This window comes from Malania oleifera, chromosome 9 (genome assembly GCF_029873635.1).
Source record: "Malania oleifera isolate guangnan ecotype guangnan chromosome 9, ASM2987363v1, whole genome shotgun sequence".
Taxonomy (NCBI): Eukaryota; Viridiplantae; Streptophyta; class Magnoliopsida; order Santalales; family Ximeniaceae; genus Malania; species Malania oleifera.
Window position 1 is genome coordinate 11,312,630 of NC_080425.1, and position 26,557 is coordinate 11,339,186.

At 38.7% G+C, this 26,557-nt stretch overlaps 1 protein-coding gene across 2 annotated transcripts in view; it reads right to left on the minus strand.

The window, feature by feature from the left end:
• Positions 1-216: 216 nt before the first annotated feature.
• The window catches only part of LOC131164115 (uncharacterized protein At4g17910), a 98,195-nt gene continuing 71,854 nt past the window's right edge, over positions 217-26,557 (minus strand). Inside the window, exons 12-16 of one of the 2 annotated variants that reach the window (XM_058121082.1) lie at positions 20,990-21,119; positions 20,829-20,880; positions 20,677-20,721; positions 1,359-1,457; positions 853-1,260 (exon numbers count right to left, since the gene is read on the minus strand). In XM_058121082.1, coding sequence (XP_057977065.1) covers positions 1,108-1,260; positions 1,359-1,457; positions 20,677-20,721; positions 20,829-20,880; positions 20,990-21,119 — 479 coding nt within the window. In that variant the 3' untranslated portion in view covers positions 853-1,107. Of the gene's footprint in view, positions 794-852; positions 1,261-1,358; positions 1,458-20,676; positions 20,722-20,828; positions 20,881-20,989; positions 21,120-26,557 lie in introns of those variants that run through there. The other variant, XM_058121081.1, reaches the window with a different exon arrangement.

Consider the following 26,557-nt stretch of genomic DNA (forward strand, 5'->3'; position numbering starts at 1 on the left):
TGTCCACACAAATATTCTCACCTTATGTTTGGGAAGCCCCTGGATTTGAATTTGTGTTGTATTTAGATAAATTTTAATGTATAATTATATTAAAATTATTTAAATTCGTTCAAATCCAAATCCAAGCTCCGAAATATATACTTCTACCTCATGATATTTGAATTAGTGTGTTCCATAGGGATGGCTTTGATGATAACTTTCTCTAGAGTATGATTATATATATATAATGCCTTTTATGATTATATTTTCACCCTATTTGAAGCATACATCAAACCTCCAAAACATTTCAACCATGATCTACAATCATACTCTAGAGAAAGTTTTATATATATATATATATATATATATATATATATATAGAGAGAGAGAGAGAGAGAGAGAGAGAGAGAGAGAGAGAGAGCGTAGAAACAGTGGGAAGCGTTACATTATCTTGGGGTGATGGTGAGAAGAGAGTGAAGAGGACGGATGAGGGGAGGCGTCATCCTTGGACCATGGTCCAATGGGTGTCAGAGACCCAGGCAGGGGAATCCATGTGACCACACAGACCCACACCCAGCAGCAGCATTGCAGCATCCCTCCCCTCGTAAAGGTACAAAATTCCAGCAATCATCCCCATTTCAAAATCTCTCCAACTCAGCTTCTCCTTCTGTGCCCCCTCTCTCTCCCCAACTCCCCCATTTCCCAACTCTCCTTCCTTCCATTCAGCCATCGCTCTTTTCCTCCCCCCACCCCTACTGTCCTTCACTTCCGCAGCTGAAAACCACCTCACCTCTCCTCCCCCTATTGTCTGTGCCTGGAACACACGAAAGCAATGCACAAATTAAACTATGAGTTGTATGTTCACTCCGGATATGAAAAATCATGTGGGCATTATATTGTATATCAAATTAGATATATAGGTAATTAAAGTAATTTTGATGCTAAGAATAGCCTTCTGGTGCATTCTAAGATACAGGTCATCTGCTTGTGTCCAGGTGCCTCACTTCTGGAGCTATAACACTCCACAATTGCACAGGAGAGAGAAAAAAATGAAGAAAAGAGAGGCTAACTCTGTTAATGAATTACAACTCAGAATATAAGAATTTACACAACGGGTCAAGTACCCCTCTACCAAAATTTCAACCGAATGCCGTAAAAGTCTGCTAGTCCAACAATAATAGTCAAGGCAAACGAATAGACAACCAAAGTAACAAGGGCTACGCTTGAAGAGGCAAACAGGGTATCCATAGACAGGTTTACCAGCCCAGTGAGTATATTTGCCTGTGTGAACCATGAAGAGAAAATTCGTTAGTTGTCTTGAGTTCAACTGAGGGAGAAAAGATGATTGGGAAAGGGATGAAAATATCAGGCATATTCACCGCAAGAAATGAACCCAGTAAATTCCGGTCGAATGCTTCTTCAAGTACTGGAGTTTTACTTCCAGGGATATAATCAGACAGCATTAGGATTGCCAGACCCTGAAGAAACCAATGACAAGTCAAGAATGCAACTAATTTTAAAATCCTGGACAGTCCAAAAAACCTTTCCCAGCCCCTTGCAGTTTGAAGTCTGGATCAAGACAAAATAAGGGAAACTTTTGATCCAAACTATGCATTCAGTTCAGCAAACTATATAGTTCTCTTCATGAAAAGCTAAGTAGGTGAATGGGAGCCAAAACACATGCCACCTCAAGAGTTCAACATACAAAAGATACTGCTATGGTTTTGCATGGTTTATGCCCTGTATGGACTTTGAAAAGTAAATAGACAGCTTAAGCACATTTTTACCTTTTCTTTTTTTTTTTTTTGGGTGAACTTCAGCATGGTAAAACTACCAACATTTATTAATCTTGTACCAGCTAAAAGGGAAATCATAACATAAATTGATCTCATTATTCAGCAGAAAAGAATAAAATAAAAAAATAAGCACTCATCACACACAAAATCATATACACGTACACGCACGTGTGCCTGCCCCTACCCTATGGCCTCATTGTACCACATTTTGAAGGACAGCATATAATGTCCTCACTCCATTTCGACAAACTAAAAAAACCATGTCTTGAACTCGTATGACACAAATTTAATATTTGTGAAACTCTATCAACGTATCTTACACTAGTGAAAGAAATCAATTTACAATGAATGCCTTTAGAAGTGGCTTACCTAACCAGAACACAATATGTAATTGATATAAAAATGAAAAGAAAACTGATGATCCCTTTTTTAAGAGAGAGATCCCACTGCTGTCATAATTTATCACACAAACGATGCCACTTGTCACGGTCCGACTATTTTCACACCCTTGTGAAGGGCCGTGCGGCACTAGCTAAAGCATTCTTGCTCAACTAGCCAGCCTATCGTTTACCAACATTCATCCACGAAACACTTTCATTAACATTCATTTAGATAGCAGCGAAAACAAGAATCAATTCATGAAAGTCGTGGCAAACAAGCAGTAAACATTGAAGCAAACGTAATTCATTAACAAATCCTCCGTTGACATGTTGTACTTAGCGAGGGAGGCAAGTAGGCTAAGCACGTTGACATTTGCTAGTGAGTTTTACAATGACAGATGAACACTCACCCTCCTCTAAAGAGGTTTTTATGTAATTATCATCCTGGCACTAGGAAACATCAAAGTGACCGAGGAGTCATACTGCCTTATTTGTCTTACAAAGACTATACTAGCAGAAAATAACCCTACACTAATATTTACATGATGGAAACCCATCCTAAGCACACGAGATAAGCGGTCACAGGCAAACATAATGCCTTGAACAAGCTTAGCTCGTGACATTCTCCCCTACTTATGCGGTCGACGTCCTCGTAGACTTTTTGGCGGTAGGTACACTTCAACTTTGTCCACGAATGGCTTCAAATCTTCCGCACAAATCCAACTGATTTCTTTGTCATCAAGGCACTTCCACTTCACTAGGAACTTCTGCCGCTTCTTCCTTGAGGATATGAACTTTCTATCTAGAAGGATCTCTTCAACTTCATGTTTGTCAAGTTGCACTGTCTTCAACTCTGCGCTGTTTGACTAAATTCTGCTCAGGTCGTTGGTGTTGGTGTTGAATGGCTTGAGGCAGTTGACATGAAACTGTGGTCTTTTCTCATGATCTGCCCACTTCTTCATTTGCTCAGAAGCTTTCTCCAGATAGGCTTGGGCAAACTCTGCATTCTGTCTCCCTTTCACTGGTGAAGATGTACGCCCTGGGACTCTTTCGTCTGTACGGCTTGCCCACTGTGTGAGGTAACAACGGCAGCTGGCCTGTAACAAGCTCAAAAGGGCTCTTGTTGGTTGTTGAGCGCCTTTGGGCGTTGCCACAGAACAGAGTCACATCAAGTAGTTGCACGCCATTCTTCTGGTTGTCGTTGACAAAATGGCACAAGTACTCATCTAGTAGCTCTCTGAATCTCTTCATCTGTCCGTCTGTCTGTCGGTGATAACTCAAAGAGATGTCAATATGTGACCTGAATATCCTGAAAAATGCTGTCAAGAAGTTGTCAGTGAACATTAAGTCTCGGTCACAAACAATAACTTGGGGAACACCCCAATGTTTCACAATAGTCACAAGGAACAATTGTATCGTCCCCTCTGCCGAATAGTACTTTGGTGGCAATGAAAGTACCATACTTCTTCCGCTCCCCCTTGTCTTGTTAGCAAGTGAGACAAGTTTTGGTATAATCAACCACATCATCTCGCGTGTGCGGCCAAATTATACCTCCCCAGTAGTCCTGTCATTGGAGTCATTCTCTGTGAATACCTCTCAACAAACTTCCTACAGTATCTAGTAAGGCCAAGAAAGGAACGCAACTCCTTCACTGTCGTGGGGATCTTCCGTTCTTGAATCATCCTTACCTTCTCCATACCCCTCCGGATATGACCTTGTTCAACCACTTGACCAAGGAATTTGTTGCTCCACCAAGCGAAAGAGAAATTCTCCTTCTTCACATCCAGACTGTTTCCCCTCAGCCTGTCGAACACCTTCCGTAGATGCTCTTCATGTTTCCTCTGAAACAACACCGATGCTCCCAACAGCGTTTTGGAAGGACGAACACATCCCGCTTCCAATTCATCAAGCTGTTTCTCCAACTCTACTATCTCTCGAGGCGCAATTTGACATGGCCCTTTAGTAGGTGGTTTCACTCCTGATAACAACTTGATCTCATCCTCCACAGTCCATCGTGAAGGCAAATTGTGAGGCAGCTTATCCGACAACACCTCCTTCTACTCATCCAACACCGCTTGGATGGTCGTAGGCTCCAGCTCTTGGCCTACTTCTTTGTCTACCACCACCGTGGCTAGACGTGTCTGCTCACCCTTACCCAATCCTTCATTGAGTTGTATGGCAAAAAGGGACTTCCTGTCGTCTCCTTTCGTTGCAACGACTTGCACCATGCACGAGTGATCTCCCATCAGACACAGGGAACCAGCCGAAGGCATCAGCACTGCCCTCGTCCCCCTTAGGAACTCCATTCCTAGAATGACTGGAAAGTCATCCAATGGCACCGCTATGCAATTCGCATGACCTTCCCACTGTCCAAGCTTTATAGCCACTTTCTTGGCTACTCCTAGAGTAGGCTGGGCTATAAAGTTAACTGCTTTCATGCGTCCTGTATCCTTCTCTAAGGATAAGTTGAGTCTCCCTGCTTCCAACTGCAAAACAAAATTATGAGTAGCCCCCGTATCCACCATAGCGCGAGTACTCTTCCCATTTATCCTCAAGTCCACAAACATTAACCCCTTTGCTCGTGTAACTTTCGGTGTTTTTGCCTACTTTTCCAATGCGTTCACCAGCCGCACTAAACCCACCCTTGGGGCATCATCTTCTGCCTCGTCGTCTTCCACTGCCTGCTCTACAATGGAAGCCTGTAAAGCATTAAGTGATGCTTTGTGAGGGCACTCAAAAACTCTATGAGGACCTCGACACAAGAAACACTCAAGTTTACTCTTCCCCTTTCCATTGGGTGTGTTGAACCCTTGAGACAACGAAGCTTCCTGTGAGGTTGATGATTTAGAGTTGGCTCCCCCACTCTTGGGTTTGCCATTCTTGAAAGACTTTCCACTGTTTCCCTCTCCGCCAAACCGTTTGGACGAAGCGGTATCATCACCAGCGTAGTCAATCAAGTGTTTCGCAGCCGCTTGTGCAGTTGACAAGTCTTGAACCCTTTGCCTATGAAGTTCAGTTCTTGCCCATGGTTTAATCCCCTCAAGAAAATAGAACAACTTGTCCTTCTCCGACATATCCCGAATATCCAACATTAAAGCAGAAAATTGTTTCACATATTCGCTGATCGACCCCGTATGCTTGAGATCTCTCAGTTTTCTCCTTGCATTATACTCAACATTCTCAGGAAAGAATTGGGCCTTGAGCTTTCTCTTCAAGTCTGCCCAACTATCAATTACACAGCTTCCATTTTCAATTTCTCTGTACTTGGTACGCCACCATAGTTTAGCATCACTAATCAAGTACATGGTCGCAATATCCACCTTTGCCTGTTCTGAGGCCATCCTCACAACACAAAAGTACTGCTCCACATCAAACAAGAAGTTCTCTAACTTCTTGGCATCTCGGGCACCCCTATACGTCCTGGGTTCTGGCACCTTGGTCTAACTAACTCCCGGAGTGTTGGAGTTCCCCATAGCAAGAACCATCACATTCATCTTTGCATCCAGATCTACCATCCGGGCCTGCAAAGCTTCCACTGTGTGGCGAAAGTCCTCTGACAAGTCGCCTAGCAAACCTGTTTGATGTTTTTGTGATCCCATCACCTCATCAACAAGTTCTCTCATCTGGGCCACCTCCGCGGCCATAGTGTTGGTTGTTGTCTCAACCTGTGCTTCCAGCACGCTGATCCTCTCAGCAGTGTTTGGTGCCATGGTCACTTACCAAAGCTTCCCAAATCCAACAACGAAGGCAATCGAATTCACGTAGCAACTCAACCTTGGGCTCTCACCAAGTGTCACCGACTTGGCTCTGATACCAAATGTCACGGTCCGACTATTTTCACACCCTTGTGAAGGGCTGTGCGGCGCTAGCTAAAGCACTCTTGCTTAACTAGCCAGCCTATCATTTACCAACATTCATCCACGAAACACTTTCATTAACATTCATTTAGATAGCAGCGGAAACAAGAATCAATTCATGAAAGTCGTGGCAAGAAAGCAGTAAACGTTGAAGCAAATGTAATTCATTAACAAATCCTCCGTTGACATGTTGTACTTAGCAAGGGAGGCAAGTAGGCTAAGCATGTTGACAATTGCTAGTGATTTTTACAATGACTGATGAACACTCACCCTCCCCTAAAGAGGTTTTTATGTAATTATCATCCTGGCACTAGGAAACATCAAAGTGACCGAGGAGTCATACTGCCTTATTTGGCTTACAAAGACTCTACTAGCAGAAAATAACCCTACACTAGTATTTACATGATAGAAACCCATCCTAAGCACACGAGATAAGCGGTCACAGGCAAGCATAATGCCTTGAACAAGCTTAGCTCGTGACACCACTCCTTGGATAAGTAATATAACATAACTCAGTTACCATGTTTACACATGTAATGTATATGCATAAAATTACTGTTTTTCCCTCGATTATGAAATTATCCCACATTGTACTTGCATGCATGCATGCAATCATGAACTAATTGTTAAGAATCTTACATTTTCACCTTTGCAGGAAGTCTGACTTGCAGCTTGTGTACCAAAGACAGATCGCAGACATGTGATAGGTCTCCAAACCATTCCAATCCTAGGATGCTATAAAGAATCTTAGCTTAATAGGCTCAAATCAAGATTCTTTACAGACACACACATCTCTCAAATACACATGCAAAAATACCTTTTAACTTCGAATCCCTCTAGCCATCAAAATCCCATCACCTGTAACCTCTCACGCTTGAACTCCCTAGGGATTGCTTGATTTTTCCTACAACATCCACTACTTGTGTACAACGCAAGCTCTCATCCCTTTTCAAGAACCACCCCTACATTTTTGGAAACTCCACTAGGGAGGAGTGTGACCGCAAGGTAATGGCTAAAAGAAGGCTAGGTAATCACCGAGAAGCTTCCAACACTCAACCTACCCAATACAATGAGAATAGGATAGACTTGGGTGATCAGCCTACCAAACACTAAAAACCTCAAGATTTTGTCATGTACATAGCGCCCACCACTCCTCCCCCACACCCACGCGCGCGCGCGTACATCAAGCTTAACAAGAACAATGACTGAACAATTCCTCCTTTCTGGGGGACATGGCAACAACATGTTGTTGGTTTTAAAAAAGAGAACCTTCTAACTCAAACAACCGCAGTAATCCTAGACACCGACATCAACCACTAGAGATATAGTTCCTGTTGTACCTCCAACTACTACTGCAGCCCTCCCAAAATTTCAGCATGGGGATCTACTTTGCATGCTCCTCTGAACATCAATCATGTATCTTCAACTCCTATTAGATCCAATTCTACCCATTATATCACTAAAAAGAGATTGAACAAGATTTTGGAGAGGAAGCAACAAAATTTGTTCTCTCTAGGTTCAATATTATTTTTCCACTCTTTTATACAACTCAGGTTACTTCCAAGCCTTATCTGAAAGAATACGCTATTCAAGTTCTTATGGCAAGAGAGGAGCATCTCAAGAAGTTTAAGGAGATATCCAAAACTACATTTTGGATGACTAAGGAATTCTTTTGAGTCCTTGACTAAGAAGGCATATTCATAGTACGTTAAACCTTAAACTCACATCAATGGAAACCTAGAGTCAGATGTGTCATCTTCTCTATAAGAAACTCTTTTTCACTTATAAGAAGGTGACTTCAAAAGACTTCATGAGTGAGCATCAAAAGCCTGAGGCCGACTTGGTAGGCAGTATGGAATGCTTTAGTGAGTGGGTATTAGAAATTTGAGACACCATTGAAGAACAAGAGCAAAAAATACTTCGCAGCCCATTTGATGAAAAAAGTGGAGAGTTATAAGAACGGCATCATCTTCAATGCACCTTCGTTGATAATTGGCCATCTGTAGACTGTCAACGGAAGAGCAAACAGCAAACAGCAAACAGCAAAAGATTTCTTTCCTTATTTCATCCCACAATTATTTCCTTATTTCTCCATTCATTATTTTGTACAGTTAGCATATATATTTTTTGACAGATTATAGTTTACATGTATAGGGCTTGACAGATTAAAGTTTACATGTATAGGGCTCGAATCATGCTAGAACTTATTTACTTTCCAAATATAGCATTCTTGTAAAGTCTATATATAATATACAGAACTCAAGGCCAAACCATTCAGCCATTCACACAATACTTTGACATGGTATCAGAGCTTGCCGACTACTAATTTTTTTTTCCCCTCGAATTATGTTTTTTTGTCTTCTCAGTTTCAGAGGTGTCTCATTCCTGTGGCTGTTATGAGTCTATTCTCTTTTGGAATTTTTTGGTTCTCTGATTTTTGGTATTTCTGTGGCTGAGTGGCTGTCAGAACAGCTTTCTGTTGCTGCTCCAGTGCTTCTCTGTCCTTGTGATTCTCGGCACAGCAGGTTTCTTGGTTTGCAATTTATTTTTAGTGCAGGCAGGTCGACCAGAACAGCTTTCTGTTGTTGTTTCTGGTGCTTCTCTGTCCTTGTGATTCTCGGCACAGCAGGTTTCTTGGTTCAAGATTTATTTTTTAGTGCAGGAAGGTTGATCTTGGTTCTTTCTCATTTTAATGGAAGGGAATGAAGGGTGAAATCAAAAATTTTGTGGTAGAATGTGATGTTTGTCAATGACAGAACAAGGAATCCATGGGGAGTCCAAGCTTTCTACAACCTCTTCCTATTCTAGAAGAATCTTGGATTGATATCTCCATGGATTTCATTGAGCGACTACCATATTCACATGGTAAGTCTACCATTTTTGTTGTTGTGGACCATGTCACAACATATGCTCATTTTTGTGCCATAACTCACCCTTATATAGCTATAAGTGTTGCTCATACATTTGCTGAGAATATTGTCAAGTTGCATGAAATTCCTTAGTCTATTGTCAGTGATCGTGACAAAGTCTTTACCAGCAAATTTTGGAAGGAGCTTTTCCATTTGCAAGGAACACAATTGAATATGAGCATTGCACATCATCCACAATTAGATGGGAAAACTGAAGCCGTTAATAGGTACTTGGAGACTTATCTTCATTGTTTTGCTAGCAACAAACCAAAGGATTGGGTGTGATGGATCCTATGGGCAGAATGGTGGTATAATACCATTTATCATTCCTGAATCAAGTTGACTCCATTCGAGACTGTTTATGGTCGAGCTCCTCTTGTTCTTGCTAGGTATTCAGCCGGATCATCTAGAGTTGATCAAGTTTACACAGAGTTACATGATCAAGACAAAGTGCTTCAACTCCTCAAGGAAAATCTTGTTACAGCTCAAGCTCATATGAAATAGCAAGCTGATAAGCACCATAGCGAAAGGGAATTCTTAGTGGGAGATTGGTTATTTTTTAGGCTACAACCCCATAGACAGATATCTATGAATGTTTGATCTTCAATGAAATTGTCTCCTCGATTCTATGGGCCTTATAAAACCCTGAAACGCATAAGCCTTGTGGCTTATCATCTTGACTTACCAAGGGGTTCTAAGGTACATATGGTTTTTCATGTCTCTTAACTCAAAAAATGTTTAAGGGAGCAAAGTTTCTACACGACGTCACTTGCCTGATATTACACCTACTAGGGAGGTTCAATTATAGCCACAAGCAATTCTAGGTCGCAGAGTGGTCAAACGTAGAAGTCGAGACACTATAGAAGTTTTAGTTCACTAGTCTCACTTACCATCTGAATGCGCAACTTGGGGAAACTTATCAATCCTTGGAGGAAAAATTCCCAAAGTTTCTTGCTGCTCAACCTTGAGGACAAGGTTGATTTGAAAGATGCTAGAATGTTAGGATTCCCAAATCAATTGGGATTTCTAATCAATGTGTTATGACTCCCAAATCAATTGGGATTCTATTTAATATAGGATTATTGAATGTTCTTAAGATTCCCAAATCAATTAGGATCTCTAGGGGATATTTTACAGTTATAATAGGAGTCAGTTTCTCTACCCTATATATATGTGACCATATCACGCTGTTAGCATTCAAACAAGCAATGAAGCAATAACATAATTCATAACCTTTGGAATTTGGAGGTCCCCTCGAAGTGATCAAACCCTATTTATTGTAATATTTTCCATTCTTTAAATTTCCCTAATTTCTCCACAATAAAACCCCGGGGTCTTATCAGCATGAAGAAACCTATAGTGATCAGTTGGACAACTCTTCCATCAAGACCCTAGCATGTATGAGCATTGATTTCTGGCTAAGGCCGATTAAAAATTCTACAAGGTTTCATGTGATTGATGCTCCTATTGTCTACCATCAATGCATCTACTATCTACCATTTTTCATGATTGGAAAATGATTGCATCATGACAACTTAGTGCCTTCTACTCTCCATCAATGCATCAAGGGAAGGTGGAATGAAAAAAATGATGATTTATTCACATAGCAAGGGCTCCTTTCGACCATTAGGTGCCTTACTTGGTCCGATCAGCCCACCACGATGAGCTCGCAAAAACTGGCAAGACAACCATGACTTTCCCTGTCATTATACCCCTCTCATGGAAAGAGATGAAGGATACAACAAAGACGAACAATAGGGAGCTAGAAAGAGAAGGAAGGATATTTCAATGCTCAAGTAGATGGAAAAACAAAAGCTGTAAAGATCAAATCATGCCCTCATGCTAACAGGACGGTGTGTCAATTAAAAAGGAGTGGGAGGCTTGGGCAAGGTCCCTTTTTTGAGTCTCAAGCCCTCAAATGCAAAAAACACCTAAAAGAAGGAACTTGTTCCTCCCAAATTGCCTCCAATCCAAGACCCAGATCCCACCCTAGAGACACTCCGAGATGAAATAAAACCTCAAGGGGAGGAGTTCTAGGCCTCTTTTAATAGGCAATGAACTTCCTATAAGCATTGGGCCAAATTTTCTAGTTCCTAAAAGAATATCAAGGTGCATTTGCCTTAACTTATGCAGATTCCAAGTTTGAGTAAAATTGAGAGATGCATAAATTGGAAGTCACTCAAGGGAGTACGCCAATCAAGGGAGTACGCCAATCAAGCAATTTGAAGTCCATATAAAAGTAGAGATTGAGAAAATTCTAAAGGTTGGATTCATCAAGCTAACCTAACACTGTATAGCTGGCAAACATAGTTCTTATCAAGAAGAACAAACTTGGACATGTGGACTCTTGAGACATCAAAAGGCCTGTCTTGTCTCAAGGATGATTTCTGACTACCTAATATTGATACCTTGAAAAATGCAACTATGGGATAGAAGATGTTCTCCTTAAAAGATGGTTTGAGTGGGTATAATACAAGGTTAAGATGACTCCGCAGGGTGCGGCGGAGACAAACCTAAGTGGGAATTTCTACTATAGCATTATGCCTTTTAAGGATTAAGACAGCAAAAGCAACCTACCAAAAAGCTATGGATATTCTATCCCACAATATGATGCATTATACCAAGGAATACTAAATGTATAACATGATATTGAAATCTAAGAATCACAAACGCACTTACAGGGGGTTTAATAGATGTTGACAACTCAATCCAACAATGAACCCTCACAAGTGTGCCTTTAAAGCTTCATCTTGGGATGTATGTTTCACTAAAATTGTATTGATCATGACTCCTCTTCCTATGACTAGAAGCAACTCAAAAGTTTAATTGGCACGGTATCATATTGTGGGAAATTCATCCCAACCTTTTATGAGACCTCAACACTACAAATTCTGCTAAAGAAAGATGCTCCATTCAAGTGGATAGGAGAGGAAGCCTTTGATAGAATAATAGGGATCCTTGATGCTACTGCCACCATGAAAATACCAAGCAAGGTTCTCCTAATGAGGTTGTATCTCCCTCCCTTAAGAACTCTGAGGGGCTCACACAGGAAACAAGGTAGGCTGCAACACCCAATTTATTATTTAAGCAAATCTTCGCATATGAATGAAATTAATTACAAAAGAAAATAATTTCTCATCACTTGTCTTCAAAAGCTCCAACACTATTTTCTAGCTCACAAGTTCTTCTCATGATGAAGTCCGATAAAGCCAATTACCTCCTCCCAAGGCCAATTCTTTTAGGAATGGTGGCCATGTGGTTCTTGCTACTTGGACAACATCACATCGCCATTGTTCCTCCCAAGGCTATCAAATTTCAAGCTCTCCCAAACCTTTTGGAAATTTCCATCTCCATAAGATGGGGTTCTCTAGTAGGAAGAGATAGATGTTGGAACAATGCTTACACTGCCAAAAATAGAAGATAATTCCCTTGGAGTTGATAAGAGAACTCTAACCCTAGGCCGAGAAACCATCTACCTGGAGCCATGTGGTGATTGTGTCTCTTTTGCTCCAAGTCAAGGGGTATCCTCCCAAAATCATATAAGAATCATCTACTTCCCCAACTCTTGATCATGGATTAACAACTCCAAACCTAGTCAAAGAGAAGGTCTCCCCACAGCTAGGTCAAGATTCTATCTCCCCCAACATTAGGTTAAGGAGTGCTCTCCATAGCCCAAAGTCACGAAGCTACTTTGATGGTGTCAACGCAAACATGTTCTCTGCAACAATTTTGAGGCCTAATCTCCCATGCATTAGGTAGAGATACTATCTCCTTGTTACTAGCTCGAGATTTGATCTCCCTAAACTAAAAATTGGACTTTCCTTCCACAAATAGCAAGGCAAAATATGAGATCCCAATACTCAAAACTCCCTAGTTCCAAACCAAGTGGTCCTACCAAAATTATATAAGAATCCTCCATGAAAAGGAGGCAAAAACACTTATGTATCATACAAGACACCTTCCATGACAAGAGGGTTGATGAGGTGCTATATTGCTATCTATGTGGGCTAGCGCTTAGGAAGCTTGGGGAAGATTGAGACAAGTCCATAAGCAATGCAATGGTGTGAAGAAGAAGATCCATCCTTCCATTGTCGACTTCAAAAGGTTTGCAATGGCCAAGGATGCTTCTCAACATAAGAGTTTAGGAGCCAAATATGCAGCATCTCTATACCCTTGGGAGTGCAACTTCACTTGAAGCACGTATGATGTCACACAAACATTGATTTTTTCTAGAATAAGGTATTCCCTGTCAATCGTGAAGATGGCCTTTTATCAAGAGCAAGGTTAAGCAATATTCTTCGTGAGACAAAAAGCCTTATTGGATATCTTTCGGAAATCTTTTGAGGTGCCTTTCTTATGATGAGGCAAAGCATACAATTGACCACAAAAAGAAAGTAGATTATACTAGTAGCTTTTAGATAGCGATTATTATTGGTCAACCATGAAGAGGGATAGTTTAGAAAATGCTTGACTAGCCAACTTTTATTAGGATTCCCAATTCAATTGGGATTTTCCATTAATGATAGGATTCCCAAATCAATTGGGATTTCTAATTGATGTGTTATGTTTCTCAAATCAGTTGGGGTTCTATTTAATGTTAGGATTATTAAATGTTGGGATTTTTATTTAATGTCTTAGAATTCCAAAATCAATTGGGATTGAGTCCATTAAGGGCTTGGATTGGGATATTTTACATTCCTAATAGGAGTAAGTAAGTTTCCCTAGCCTATATATATGTAACCATATGAGGCTTTTCCATTCGAGTAATAACATAATTCATAGCCTTTGGCTAATTTGGAAGCATATCTCTCGCATTGATCAAACCCTATTTTCTCTTACTATTTTTGCTCCTTTAAATTTCCTCAATTTCTCCATGATAAATCCTAAGGTCTTATCATTTGGTATAAGAGTAGGCATTTTTACGGATGCTGTTAACCCACTGGAAAAAGCGAGATCATGGAATTCTTAATCTTCACTCATATGCAATTAACTCAGAAAATTCAGCAGTCTTAGATGGAAGCAAGGCTAAAGGCTGAACTTAGCAATATGTTTAAGTCTCAATTTGAAGAGATCCAAGCACTGCTCTCTAAACTACTCATTACATCTTCCTATTAAGAGAGAGAAGATGATGTCTCTACATCAGCTAATCGTAGGGAGTACCCATACAGGAGCAAAGGAGGGTCTTTCTCATATGAAGGTGGAATTTCCTCAGTGGGACAATGCCTACCGGTAGGGTTTCCAAGGCTGAAAAATACTTTCACTTTCACCACACTCCAAAAACATCTAAAGTTGAGATTGCTTCTATTAGTCTGGATGGCGATGCTATTCAATGGTATGACTAATTTGAAGCTCGTTATGAACTGCCTTCATGGGCAAAATTTATTTCTAGGTTACTTGTTTGATTTGGGCCCACTAGAAATGAGAATATCGATAAAGAACTTGCCAAAATACGCCAAACTAGCACTGTCTTGGCGTACCATACACAATTTGAGTAGCTATCAAACAAAACTAAAGATTGGAATGAAATTCAACTCGTCGGTACTTTTATTTAATGTCTCCTACCTGACATTCGGCATGAGGTCAAAGCGCCTCGACCATAAACTATAACTACTACAATTTTGTTTGCACAATTAGAAGAAGAAAAGTTGGGAGAAGAATGACGTCACTCCACCAAGACTATTAGTAAGTAAAATGTCAACATTACTATCACACCACCTACTCGTTGCAATCCTCTTGCCAAATGATTGACTCAGGAGAAACTTAAAAAGCGAATGGCAAAAGGTTTATGCTGGCACTATGATGAAAAGTGGCATAGAGGGCACCATTGCAAAAGGGATGACTCTTGATGATTGAACCAGTGGAGGAGCCAAAAGAGGTTGAGGATGAGGATGACCCCCATTATTCAGATCAAGAAGGTATGGAATCCGATGATAATGATGAACCTATCACTTTTTCAGTTCATGCTTTAGCTGGTTATGCTAATCCTCAAACCATGAAAACTAGTGGCTTCTTAAAACACCAACCTACTACTATCATAATTGATACAGATAGCACTAAGAATTTTATGGACACTAAAATTGCTAAACGGCTAGCCTATCTTGTGGAGCTGTTAGAGCAAGTGTCTGAAGGTTAAACTTACTATGCAAAACCATGGCTTGTATGTTGGTTTCTTTTTTCTACCACTAGAAGACCATGAAGTGGTCTTGAGTATTGAATGGTTAAAGACTTTAGATGATACAGCTTGGAATTTCTCTAAACTAGTTATGAAGTTTGCAATGAATGACTAAAAAAAAACTCTTAAAGGCAAACGATCTAGTAATGTCACAATAGCTTCAAGCCATCGTATAGAGAAGCTCCTTAAAAAGGAGCAACATGGCTGCCAAGTACAACTTCAAGCACCAATGGAGTTACAACATCAATCTGGATAATATAAAGGGCTAGACTCTTATTTCATAACTTTCTGACCTAATTACGAAGCCATAGGGATTGCCAGCTTAGCAAACACATGATCACCACAATCCTTTATTGCCAAGTAGTGTCCCTAGACTCCCAACCTACGTCTGTCCTTATCACTATCCTTATTTTCAAAAAAAAAAAAAAAATAGAAAAGATAGTGAAAGAAATGTTAGATGCTGGCATAACTCAACCAAGTGTTAGTCCATATTCTTCTCCTGTCTTATTAGTGAAGAAGAAGGATGGCTCTTGGCAAATGTGTGCTGATTATCAAGCATTGAACAAGAACACTATGAAGGATAAATATAATATCCCTGTTGGCGATGAATTGTTAGACGAGTTGGGAGGTGCCCAACAATTCACCAAACTCGACTTGAGATCAAGCTAGCACCATATTCAAGTACACATGGACGACATTCATAAGATTGCGTTTAGAACTCACGATGGCCATTACAAGTTCTTGGTTATGCCTTTTGGGTTAACCAATGCGCCTTTGACCTTCCAAAGTCTCATAAATGACATTTTTCGACCTTACCTATGTAAATTTGTTCTCATATTTTTGATAATATCCAAATATATAACTCATCTCTTAGAGATCATTTAGGTCATTTGCGAATTGCACTCACCACTCTTCATAAGCATGATCTGTTTGTCAAGAAATCTAAATGCAGTTTCACTCAACCGCATATGAAATACCTTGGACATATTTTGTCCCAAGAAGGTGTTTCAGTTGCCTATTCCAAAAACAATCAAAATGCTATAAGGATTTTTGGGGTTGCAAGTTTTTCAAGGATTAATGAAAGATTATCGCTCCAGGGACTACTCTACTGAAAAAAGATGCATTCAGATGGAGTGAGAAAGCTAAACAAGCCTTTGTCAAGCCTAAGCACGCAATATCCACCATACCAATTCTTGCCTTGCCAGATTTCAACAAGGTGTTCATCATTGAGTCAAATGCATCAAGAGTTGGCATTGGTGCAATTTTAATGCAAGATAGACGCCCCACTGCTATTACCAATAAGGCTCTTTTCCCATCCCACATCGGCTTGTCTATTTATGACAAAGAGGTGCTAGCCATTGTGCTTGCAATTACAAAGTGGAGACCATATTTAATTGGTCGGCATTTCCAAATCCAAATTGATTACAAAAGCCTGAAGTATTTTTTGGAGCAACGTATCTCTTCCATGGAACAACAAAACTGGGTTACTAAGTTATTGGGCTATGGCGATGAGATTATTTACAAGAAAGGGAACGAGAATGTGGTGGTAGATGCACTCTCACGACTTCCTGAACTAGTTGAACTTATAGCTATTTCTGTATCTGCATGTACTACTCTTGAACAAAGTAAGAAGGAATAGTGGCAAAATTTGGAGACTAGAGGCATTATCCAAAAGCTACAAAATGAGCCAACTTCAATACCTCCTTACTTTTAGGACTCTTTAAACTTACTGTAGAAAAGGAGGATTTTATTAGTGCCTAATTCAGCCTATAAGCAAACCATACTGAAAGAATTACATGCATCATTGGCTTCAAGTCACTCTGGTTTTCGAAGAACCTACAAGTACATTTCTCAAGAATTTTATTGGAAGGGAATAAAGGGTGAAATCAAAAAGTTTGTGGTAGAATGTGATGTTTGTCAACGACATAAAGGGGAAACCATGGCGATTCTAGGCTTTCTACATCCTATTCCTATTCCAGAAGAATCTTGGACGGATATCTGCATGGATTTCATTGAGGGACTACCATCTTCTCATGGTAAGTCTACTATTTTTGTTGTTGTGGACCGTCTCACAAAATATGCTCATTTTTTTTCGTAACTCACCCTCATGCTGCTATAAGTGTTGCTTGTACTTTTGTTGAGAATATTGTTAAGTTGCATGGAATTTCTTAGTCTATAGTTGGTGATCATGAAAAAGTCTTTAGCAGCAACTTTGGGAGGAGCATTTCTGTTTGCAAAGAGCACAATTGAATATGAGCATTGCGCATCATCCACAATTAGATGAGCAAATAGAAATTGTTAACAAGAACTTGGAGACTTATTTTTCTTGCTTTGCTAGCAGCAAACCGAAGGATTGGGTGTGATGGCTCCCATGGGTGAAATGGTGGTACAATACCACTTCATTCCTCCATCAAGTTGTCTCCATAAAGGTTGTTTATGGTCGAGCTCCTCCTTTTCTTGCTAGGTGTTCAGCTGGATCATCCAGAGTTGATCAACTTGAAAAGGAGTTACATGATCGAGACAAAGTGCTTCAACTCCTCAAGGAAAATCTTATCGCAGCTCAAGCTTGTATGAAACAAGAAGCTGATAAGCACCATAGTGAAAAGGAATTCTCAGTGTTTTCCTCGGAATTCAAACAAAGATTTAGAAGTGAGGTGAAATTTTTATTTTAATTTTATTTATTTATTTTTATCAAACAAAAGATTCTTACAAGGGCTTTTGAAATTATATGAAAGAAATAAACTTACAACAACATTTTATTTAACCATTCATATCTAAATTATCATTATTTGTATAATAAATAACTTTTAAATGATTTATGAATTTCATTTGTATTAACTAAATATGTTTAATGCACATTATATTACAATTATGTTTGATACACATTATATTACAACTTTTCCACCTCATACGCAACATTGATGTATTTAACTTGTTATGTCTATTAACCATTTCTAAAGTTTCATAAAATAATTTCATGCTTTACTACTGATTTTAATTATTTTTTCATATCAAAAAATTTTCACATTTTTGGAGCTTTGAAATTTGAGTCAAAATCAAAATTTAAGACCTTGATCAGGATCGAGATCACACTCCTATTCAAGGATATGCTTATGCAAATTGAGTTAAGCCACATTCCAACAAAAGATGCACAACCGCGTATTGTACTTTTGTTGGTGAAAACTTGGTTTCTTAGACGACTAAGAAACAAACTGCAGTGATCAGGTCAAATGTTGAGTTAAGAGTATAAGGGCATGGCTCACATCACATGTGAACTTGTTTGGCTGAAGAACACATTGGAAGAACTAGGTTTTCCATATTCTCAGTCTGTGGAGCTGAGGTGTGATAATCAAGCTGCCATTCACATTGCCTCCAACCAGGTCTTCCATGAGCAGACAAAACACATTGAAGTTGATTGCCACTTTGTTCGGGAGAAACTTGTGCAGAAGCTCATCACCACAACTCATGTGAAGTTTGATTTGCAGCTTGCTGAATTATTTCATTAGTAACAAGCTAGACGCAGACGATATATATGCTCCAGCTTGAGGGAGAGTGTTGATGGTTATTTTAGTCATTTAGCATTATTAGCGTGCTAGCGTTATGATATTAAGTAAGAGTTAGTAAAGGTATTAAGGTCATTGCAATGTACTTTGACATATTATTAATAGAGTGAAAGACCTATCATTGTGATTAGATCTTCCATTTTACCCAATTATTAAACATCATGGAATTCTTTTATTAAACTTTAGAAATAGTTAACACTCATAATAATGTATGTTTTAGGACTAATATATTACAATTTAAATATATCTATGTTGTGTGTGAGGCGCAATAGTTGAAATGCGATGTGTATTAAACATATTTTTAATATAATGTGTATTAAACATATTCGATAATACAAATGAAATTCATAAATCAATTAAATGTTATTTATTATACAATTAAAGATAACTTAGACATGAATGGATAAATAAAATGTTGTAAGTTTAATTTTTCATATAATTTCAAAAGTCCTTTCAATAATCTTTTACTTCAATAAAAAAGAAAATGATAAATTGAGAGAGAAATTTTACTTTGCGTCTGAATATTACATTTGAATTCTGAGGAAATTTCATTCTATAGTTAAAATTTCAATAAGTTTTGCTAAAAAAATTTCGAGATTTTGATAAATTTTAGATGATTCGTTGAAATTTCGTCAAAAATTATGTAAGACATAAATTAACTTCCATTTTGATTTCAAGAGTGATGAAAAAGTAGAAATTTAGACCGGAATTTCACAATTTTGTGGAAATTTAAGACCATGATTACAGGAAATTGACTAAAACAGATATATATATATATATATATATATATATATATATATATATATTTGTGTGCAGTTTACCAAAGGATATATCATGTATACTATAGGAAAGAGACCAAAACAGACATCTTTCATTGAAGATATGCAGCTAAACAATGGGAGACTGGTGTGCTGTAAATATGTGTTCCTTTAGGCATTTATTTGTCAAATTACATGTGTACCCTCTTTTCTAATATTTGATTTAGTGTGTTAACATGTGAATGATGAAGTGTTTTTTGGGAATATGATGACCTAAAATATGCAGATTGAAACTTGTTTGGGATTCTTTCCATTAATAGTGTCTGTGTGTGCACGTGTGTATTCCACCTCCCTCACCTAGCCAATCTATTTGTTTTTCTTCTCAAGTTTTTCCATCATTCTTTCTTCCACACCTAATTCTTACCGCCTATCATTCAAAGACAAGAAGAGAGAAAATGGTTCGCCACATGAGCACCCACTCTTTTTCACAAGGATGAACAAAGAAATTGACAGCATCTAATTCAAATTACAAACACAGCGGTTGAAGGGACATTCGTTCGTGGCAGAAGATAGGTGACAGCAGGCAGCAAACAGTAATGAACAAAAGAAACAGAACTGCTTCCTTTTTGGACCTTCATTCCTCAACTTCATGTTTACAAAAGGGATAAACAAGTCATTTTATCAACAACTTGGTCATTTAGCAATTGTTTTATTAAAAAAAAAAAATTGTTTGGGAGTGGCCAAATCCAAGCCCTGGAATCGCAAGTTAATGGATTAGAACAATCTACTGCAACACAATTTGCAAACACAGAACAATTCATCCTCTGTTCTAGAAAGAAATATTACCTAAGATGAAGCCACACAGAAAGAAAGATTACCCAGGAGGAATTCATCCTCCCTGATCCCCACACCAGAAAAAATTTAAAAATCAAAACCCAAAGGTCTAAATAAGACATAACATTAACAGAATGACAACAACCTTTTGATGAAGAACTGATACACGTAAGCAAAACCAATGAATAGATTACACTATTAAACAAAAGTAAATGCAAAAAAAAAAAAATGAATACAGAAAATAAAAATTAAATTTAAGTACTGCTGATCATTTGCACCACTTGTAGAAACAGGGTAATTTGGTTAAATAAATTCCCAGTCTTCTAGGGTGCAATGAACAAAAAGTATGCAGAGTTTGAAAACATGTGAAAAATACACAGCCATCAAATTCAATAATCATTTAGATCAGTGGAGGAAATGATAATAACCTGTAAGTTTGTCGCCAGCACCAAAGTAACATACGCCAGGTTGCACTGGAATATACAGTTTATATTAGTATGTCGACACCCACAAATTAAGTGATAAAATTGCAGCTACAACCCCTCATGAATTAAGAAATATATTGAGCAACACATCCTACCATTCTGCGGGAAGCCCTTTCAACATGGCTATCTAGGAGTATAGTTAAAAACCTATAACAAGCATTGATGGAAGCATTAACATGTCATCTAGACAGCAATCAGATCAATTGAAACACATGCACAACAGAAATTACAAAATCTATTGAGAAAACAGACATACCAAAATGAAAATGAAAAAATCCAGGCTCCAGTCCTTGCCCATTTATTGCTTCTCAACCCAGCAGCAGGCTTGTCACCGAAGAAAAGAAAATTTCCCAATTGGACACCGACAAGATACATCCCCCAATATCCTGGGAAGGAAACAAGAAAATCACTTGGATTCCTACATTGATGATAACTAGAATACACACCACATAATTGCTGTTTAAGATCAAAAAACAATTTATATGCCTTTTCATGTGATCCCAGGATCCTTCACCTTCAGAACTGGATCTGTGTAAAAATCATCAAGCTACAAGTATGGATACAGGAATAGGTACAGCATGGAAAATCTGTGTCCATAGAATAATAGGGAGCACTATTAATTTACCATGCTTGATGTCATCATAAATGAATCACTGTGATAGTTGAAGAAGGACCATCCACTTCACCAAAAATCAAAAGGAGCTTGGTTCCCACTCACCCTTCAAGATCAAGCCTAGTGTCATGGTGCTACATTCTTTTATCCATGACACATGTCAAATGGCTTGTTGAGCAACCTTGGATAGTTTTGATGTTCATGTTGGCTTGGTCGTGGAAGGAACTTTGGTTAACATGGATTCAATTATGGAGGTATCAAAGGACGTGTTATGAATGTTACTATGATGTTGTGGTGGATCCAAACACCTGTCATGATGGCGTTCTAAGGTTGTGATGTATGATCATTAGACCCTACAAATGGTTACTTGTGTGTGAATGAGAATATGACGGAAAAATTTTACTTCTGGGGGAACACCAGCTGAGTGGTCTATCCCCCTAGTATCCTCTTGAGTACTAAGCAACCTAAGGAGAGCCCAAGGGCGGGCTCTTGACATTCTCAAAGAGTGTCCTGGGCTTCTGTGGTAGGATTGGGAGCCCCATGGACGACTCATTAGAGAATAAAGTCACTCATCACTCTCAACCTAGAGATTGTAATGTTAACTCTTGTTGGCACTTGAATTATACTCTTGAGCAGTGTCGTCTCATACCCAATTGGACTATTGATGGAAGTTGATCCTTTATATGTCTAACTCAAGTAATGTATGGTGTCACTTCCCTTAGCTCTAGCTAGCAATGTTTGAAATTAGGTGCAGTGATAGTCATAGTGTAACGCTTGTGGCCATCGCAGACATTACAAAATGGATAATGAAGCGCCCGCAATTTATTTTTCGCATTAGCAAACTTCTTAAAAGACATATAGATTCACATGTTTTGACCCCAAAATCCTATATACTAATGCTCCAAATGATTAGTAAATTCTAACCACTTTAAACATAACGTATATTACAAGTATTGGATGCCATCTTGGTTGCTTTAGTTGTTATTGGCAAGAAGAAGCATGCATATGCTACTTTTTGCGCTACATTATCGATTATAAATTTATAAGTGAAATTCAAACTAAGAAATCGTAAATATAAAGAAATATTAAATATAAAATGCCATCTTTTGTACTCTTTTAGTCTTTAATGCAATTTTTGTTATCCAAAAGAAATAAAATATTGAATGTTCATATGTAAAACAAGAACAAAATGCATACGATAGAACGTATTTTAGTCTCCAAGCTAGGTGTAAGAAAAACAGAAAAAAAAAAAATTAAATAAAATTGAAAGAACTTAGAATATGAACATGTGTAATTTAATGAAAGAAAAAGTTGGGTTTATTTGAATGGTAGTATTAAAAAAAATGGAAGCTAAATGTAAAGGAAAATAAAACCAAAATGATTTTTTTTTTTTTTTTTTTTTAAACAGTAATTAAATAAACCAACTAAAATTGAGTTTCTCAGCTTCAATAAAGGGAAAAGGGAGGGGGAAATGCAAAAAGGAAAGGTCTCAAAAACTTATTTTAATCATTCACAGCCAGTCTGGCACTGTAATGGCCTGTAACAGTCCATAACAAGCATTGCGGCGCCATAGTTTTGAATCGGAGTATTTCAGACATATTGCCCCATGACGGTCTATAAAGCCATCACATAACATCTATAACAGCTGTTACACACGGATTTTTAAAACTATGGCTGGTAATGGGCAGTAAGTGATGTGTGCTCTTACACGAGAATTGTGTTGTGGGGATGAGAGTTACTCTCAATGCTTGTCGAAGGCAAGTTCAAGACACTGACTATTCGAGTCATGGTTCTTCAGTGACAATCTCAGTTGGAATAAGGGTAGTCATGCTGTGAGCCCTTGACCACCAATTGGACATTGGAGTATTTCCATGGATGAGGAAGAATCTGGACAGGATTTGGTGTACTCTCGTCATCACACAGGTAGGGCAGCAAACGAGCCAAGCCAAGCCAAGCTTTAACATCTTTAGGCTTGGCTCGAAGAAGAGTAGCTCGGCTCAGGCTGGAACTTGATTTAACTCGAGCTCATAAAATAAAGCTCGAGCTTGGCTCAAAATTTTAATTTGTGGCTCAGGCTCAGCTCAAGCTCGGCTCGATTTAATGCTTTAAATTTTGAATCCCACTCCAAGCCCATTTAATGTTAAGAGTTTTGAATCCAACTCAAACCCATTCTCTGGGCTCAAAACAAAATATCAAAAACCCACAATATGGGGCCTACAAAAACCATAAAAAGATATAGACCCATAGAAGAGCAAGCCTGCAACTTGTAGAGAGTGAGGACAAATGTTGGGCTGAGCAAGGATTTTATAAGCAGGAGAGGAGGGAATTTTTTCTCATCTTTCCGATGTGGGACTGCTTCCCTTCCTTTCTTCCCCACTTCAACTCCTCTCTCCCCCGTCCCCCTAACTACCAATTCCCTTCCTTTGTCCCCCACTTCAACTCCCGTTTCTCTAATTCTATTCCACATCAGAAGATGAGTCTTCCTAGGGTCCTCCCCCTCTCCTATATAAGTCCCCTTTCCCATATATCTTAATGATATTAATAATGCTAACTAATTTAAGTAATAGTTTGGCTAATTCATGTGTGAAACAATAGTTAATTTAAAAACAAACAATAAATAAACTATTTAAAGACTAAATTTGAATTCGAGCTCATTACTAAGCCTAAACAAGATGCTCATGTGCCGAAACGAGTCAAGCCCATTTGTGTTCAGGCTCAGCTCATTTACTAAACGAGCTGAGAAATTGGGCTTGGAGATCGCTAATTTAAATAATAAAAAGCTCGAATGAGCTCTTATTAAACCGAGCTCACAGCGGCTTGGTTCATTTACAGCCCTGCACATAGGCATGACTCCATCACATTTTACCCAGATTAAGGCAAGGCTTGTGGCCTTGGAAATCTGACGCTTCATGATAGTTGGTATTAGAGGGGGGGGTCTCTCTTTTGAGAGCTAAAACAAGATTATACTGTGGGTATCAACTCTATTGTGGGAGTTCAATACATGACATTCAGTGGGGGAAAGATCAATCTACACTTGAGTAGGTATTGGACACTTTCTCCCCTCATGTTATGTGACTCCTTGGGTAATGGGGTAAAACCACTTCAATAGACTATCTTGTGAAAATTAGAATGCTAATTGTACCACATACCCCTGATAAGGGGATGATGGCTGATCTGTGGAAATTAAGATGATGAGAATATCCTACGCCTTAAAGCAGGTACCAAGACCGCACAATAGGATTTTTCCCATTTTGGTTGGTCCACAAGTTTGGATACCGATCCGTTGAGACGTTGTGCTGTCCTCATTCCTTAGCTGGAGGTGATATTCCTAAATCTAATGGAAAGGGATGGATGCAGGAGTTTTGCCAAGGGTGTTTTTTCACTAAAATTGGGAAGTTTAAACACCATACAGAAAGGTGAGATTCTTGGATCTATGGGAAAGAAAGAGCGACAAAAACCTCTTGAGCAGATGATCCTTGAGCCACAAGAATCAGCTTTGTGTTCGTCAGATTGGTGTTGGAAACCTAGTGGGTTGTGGACTCAAAAGGAACCACAAATGTTGCTTGACTTCATTGGAAACCTAAGAGGTCCTTATGATGTGTGTTTCAATAGAAATGCAGTTGAACATTGCATTTGTGGAATTGATGGTTGAGAGCTAGTGTGTCGTTGGCTTGTGGGCCTCATCTTTACCCGTGCTAAAGGGCATTGGGATGTGGTTTTCCATAGCACTCATGTGCAGTATTGGCTGGATGACCTTTTGTGTTTCTTGTAGTTGTGCAAGTTACTTCTAGTGCAATTTGGCAAGAGGGCAGTTTGTTTATGTGAAATGATTAAGTTTGAACATGGGAAAGCCAGAGGGCAGTGGTAAACTATGGTATCATAAAGTTAGCCATCATTGTGCCTATTTGGGGTTTAAGGCTAGAATGTCCAAGTATGCATAAGACCAAAAACAGTAATGATTGCTGGTATTTGAAGCAGATGTTGAACTTTTGAGCCTTAGGGATCTGAGCATGGAATTTGAGCAGATTGCTGGCGGGTGAATAAACTGAATGATCAATTTTTTAATCATGTGATTCGAGAGAAAATTGAGTACACTCAGGGAAATTTGGGGATGTGGACAGCAGATATATGTGTGGACCCCAGATTTATGAGACTGATCATATTATAAGAGACTTCAACGTGTGGACTCATCTTTGGAGTGGGATGCTGGAAATGAACTTTGACAACGCACATTGGATGGCAGCCCCAAATCTGTGGGACTATTAGATTTAGAGAATCTTCGAGATGTCAAGTTATTTTTGAAGTGTAACGATGGCAATGAGCCTCAACGATTTATCGGGCATGGGAGCCTTATCTACCATTGATTGGAATGTGGAAAGAAAAACTATGAAGCCTTCGATATTATAAATTTTTGGGAAAAGGGGGCACAAGATGTACTTCTTCGCAGATGAAGAATCAGTAACAACCTCCAAGTTGTGTGTACTGATAAGGGTCTCAAGGATAGATTTTGAGAAAGGAATCATAACCAGAATTCTTGGGCTGAATCGGTGTGGGTCTCAGCTGATTTCTTGAGCTGAGGTCTCTGCTGGGGAAGGAGTTGCTTTCGTGCATCAAATGACGAATCTTTTATTCAGTTGTGAGGGAGCTTGGTTTCTGTGGATCAAGAAAGAAATACAAATCCGTATCAAGGATTAACACGGTGGGGTTCTAGGAGGACTGATTTGTATCCTTGGGAACTAGTAGTAATACAGATGGACACATGGTCTAAAATTTCCACAAAATTTTCGAAATTTCTATCGACATTTCCGATTTTTGTCACCCTCAAAATCGAAATGGCAGTCAATTTCTGTCTAACATAATTTCCGTTGAAATCTCAACGAATCATCCCAAAATTTATCGAAATCTCAAATTTTCAACGAAACTTGTCGAAATTTTAACTATACAATGAAATTTCCTTTGATTTAGGAGTGAAGTGAAATTTCTCTCTCAATTTATTTTATTTATTTTTATTGAAACAAAATTTTATCACAAATTCTTTTGAAATTATATGAAAAAATAAACTTACAGCAACTTTTTATTTAACCATTTATGTCTAAATTATCATTATTTATAATAAATAATATTTAAATGATTTATGAATTTCATTTGTATTAGCTGAATATGTTTACTGTACATTATCTTACAAATATGTTTTACACATAAACTATATTA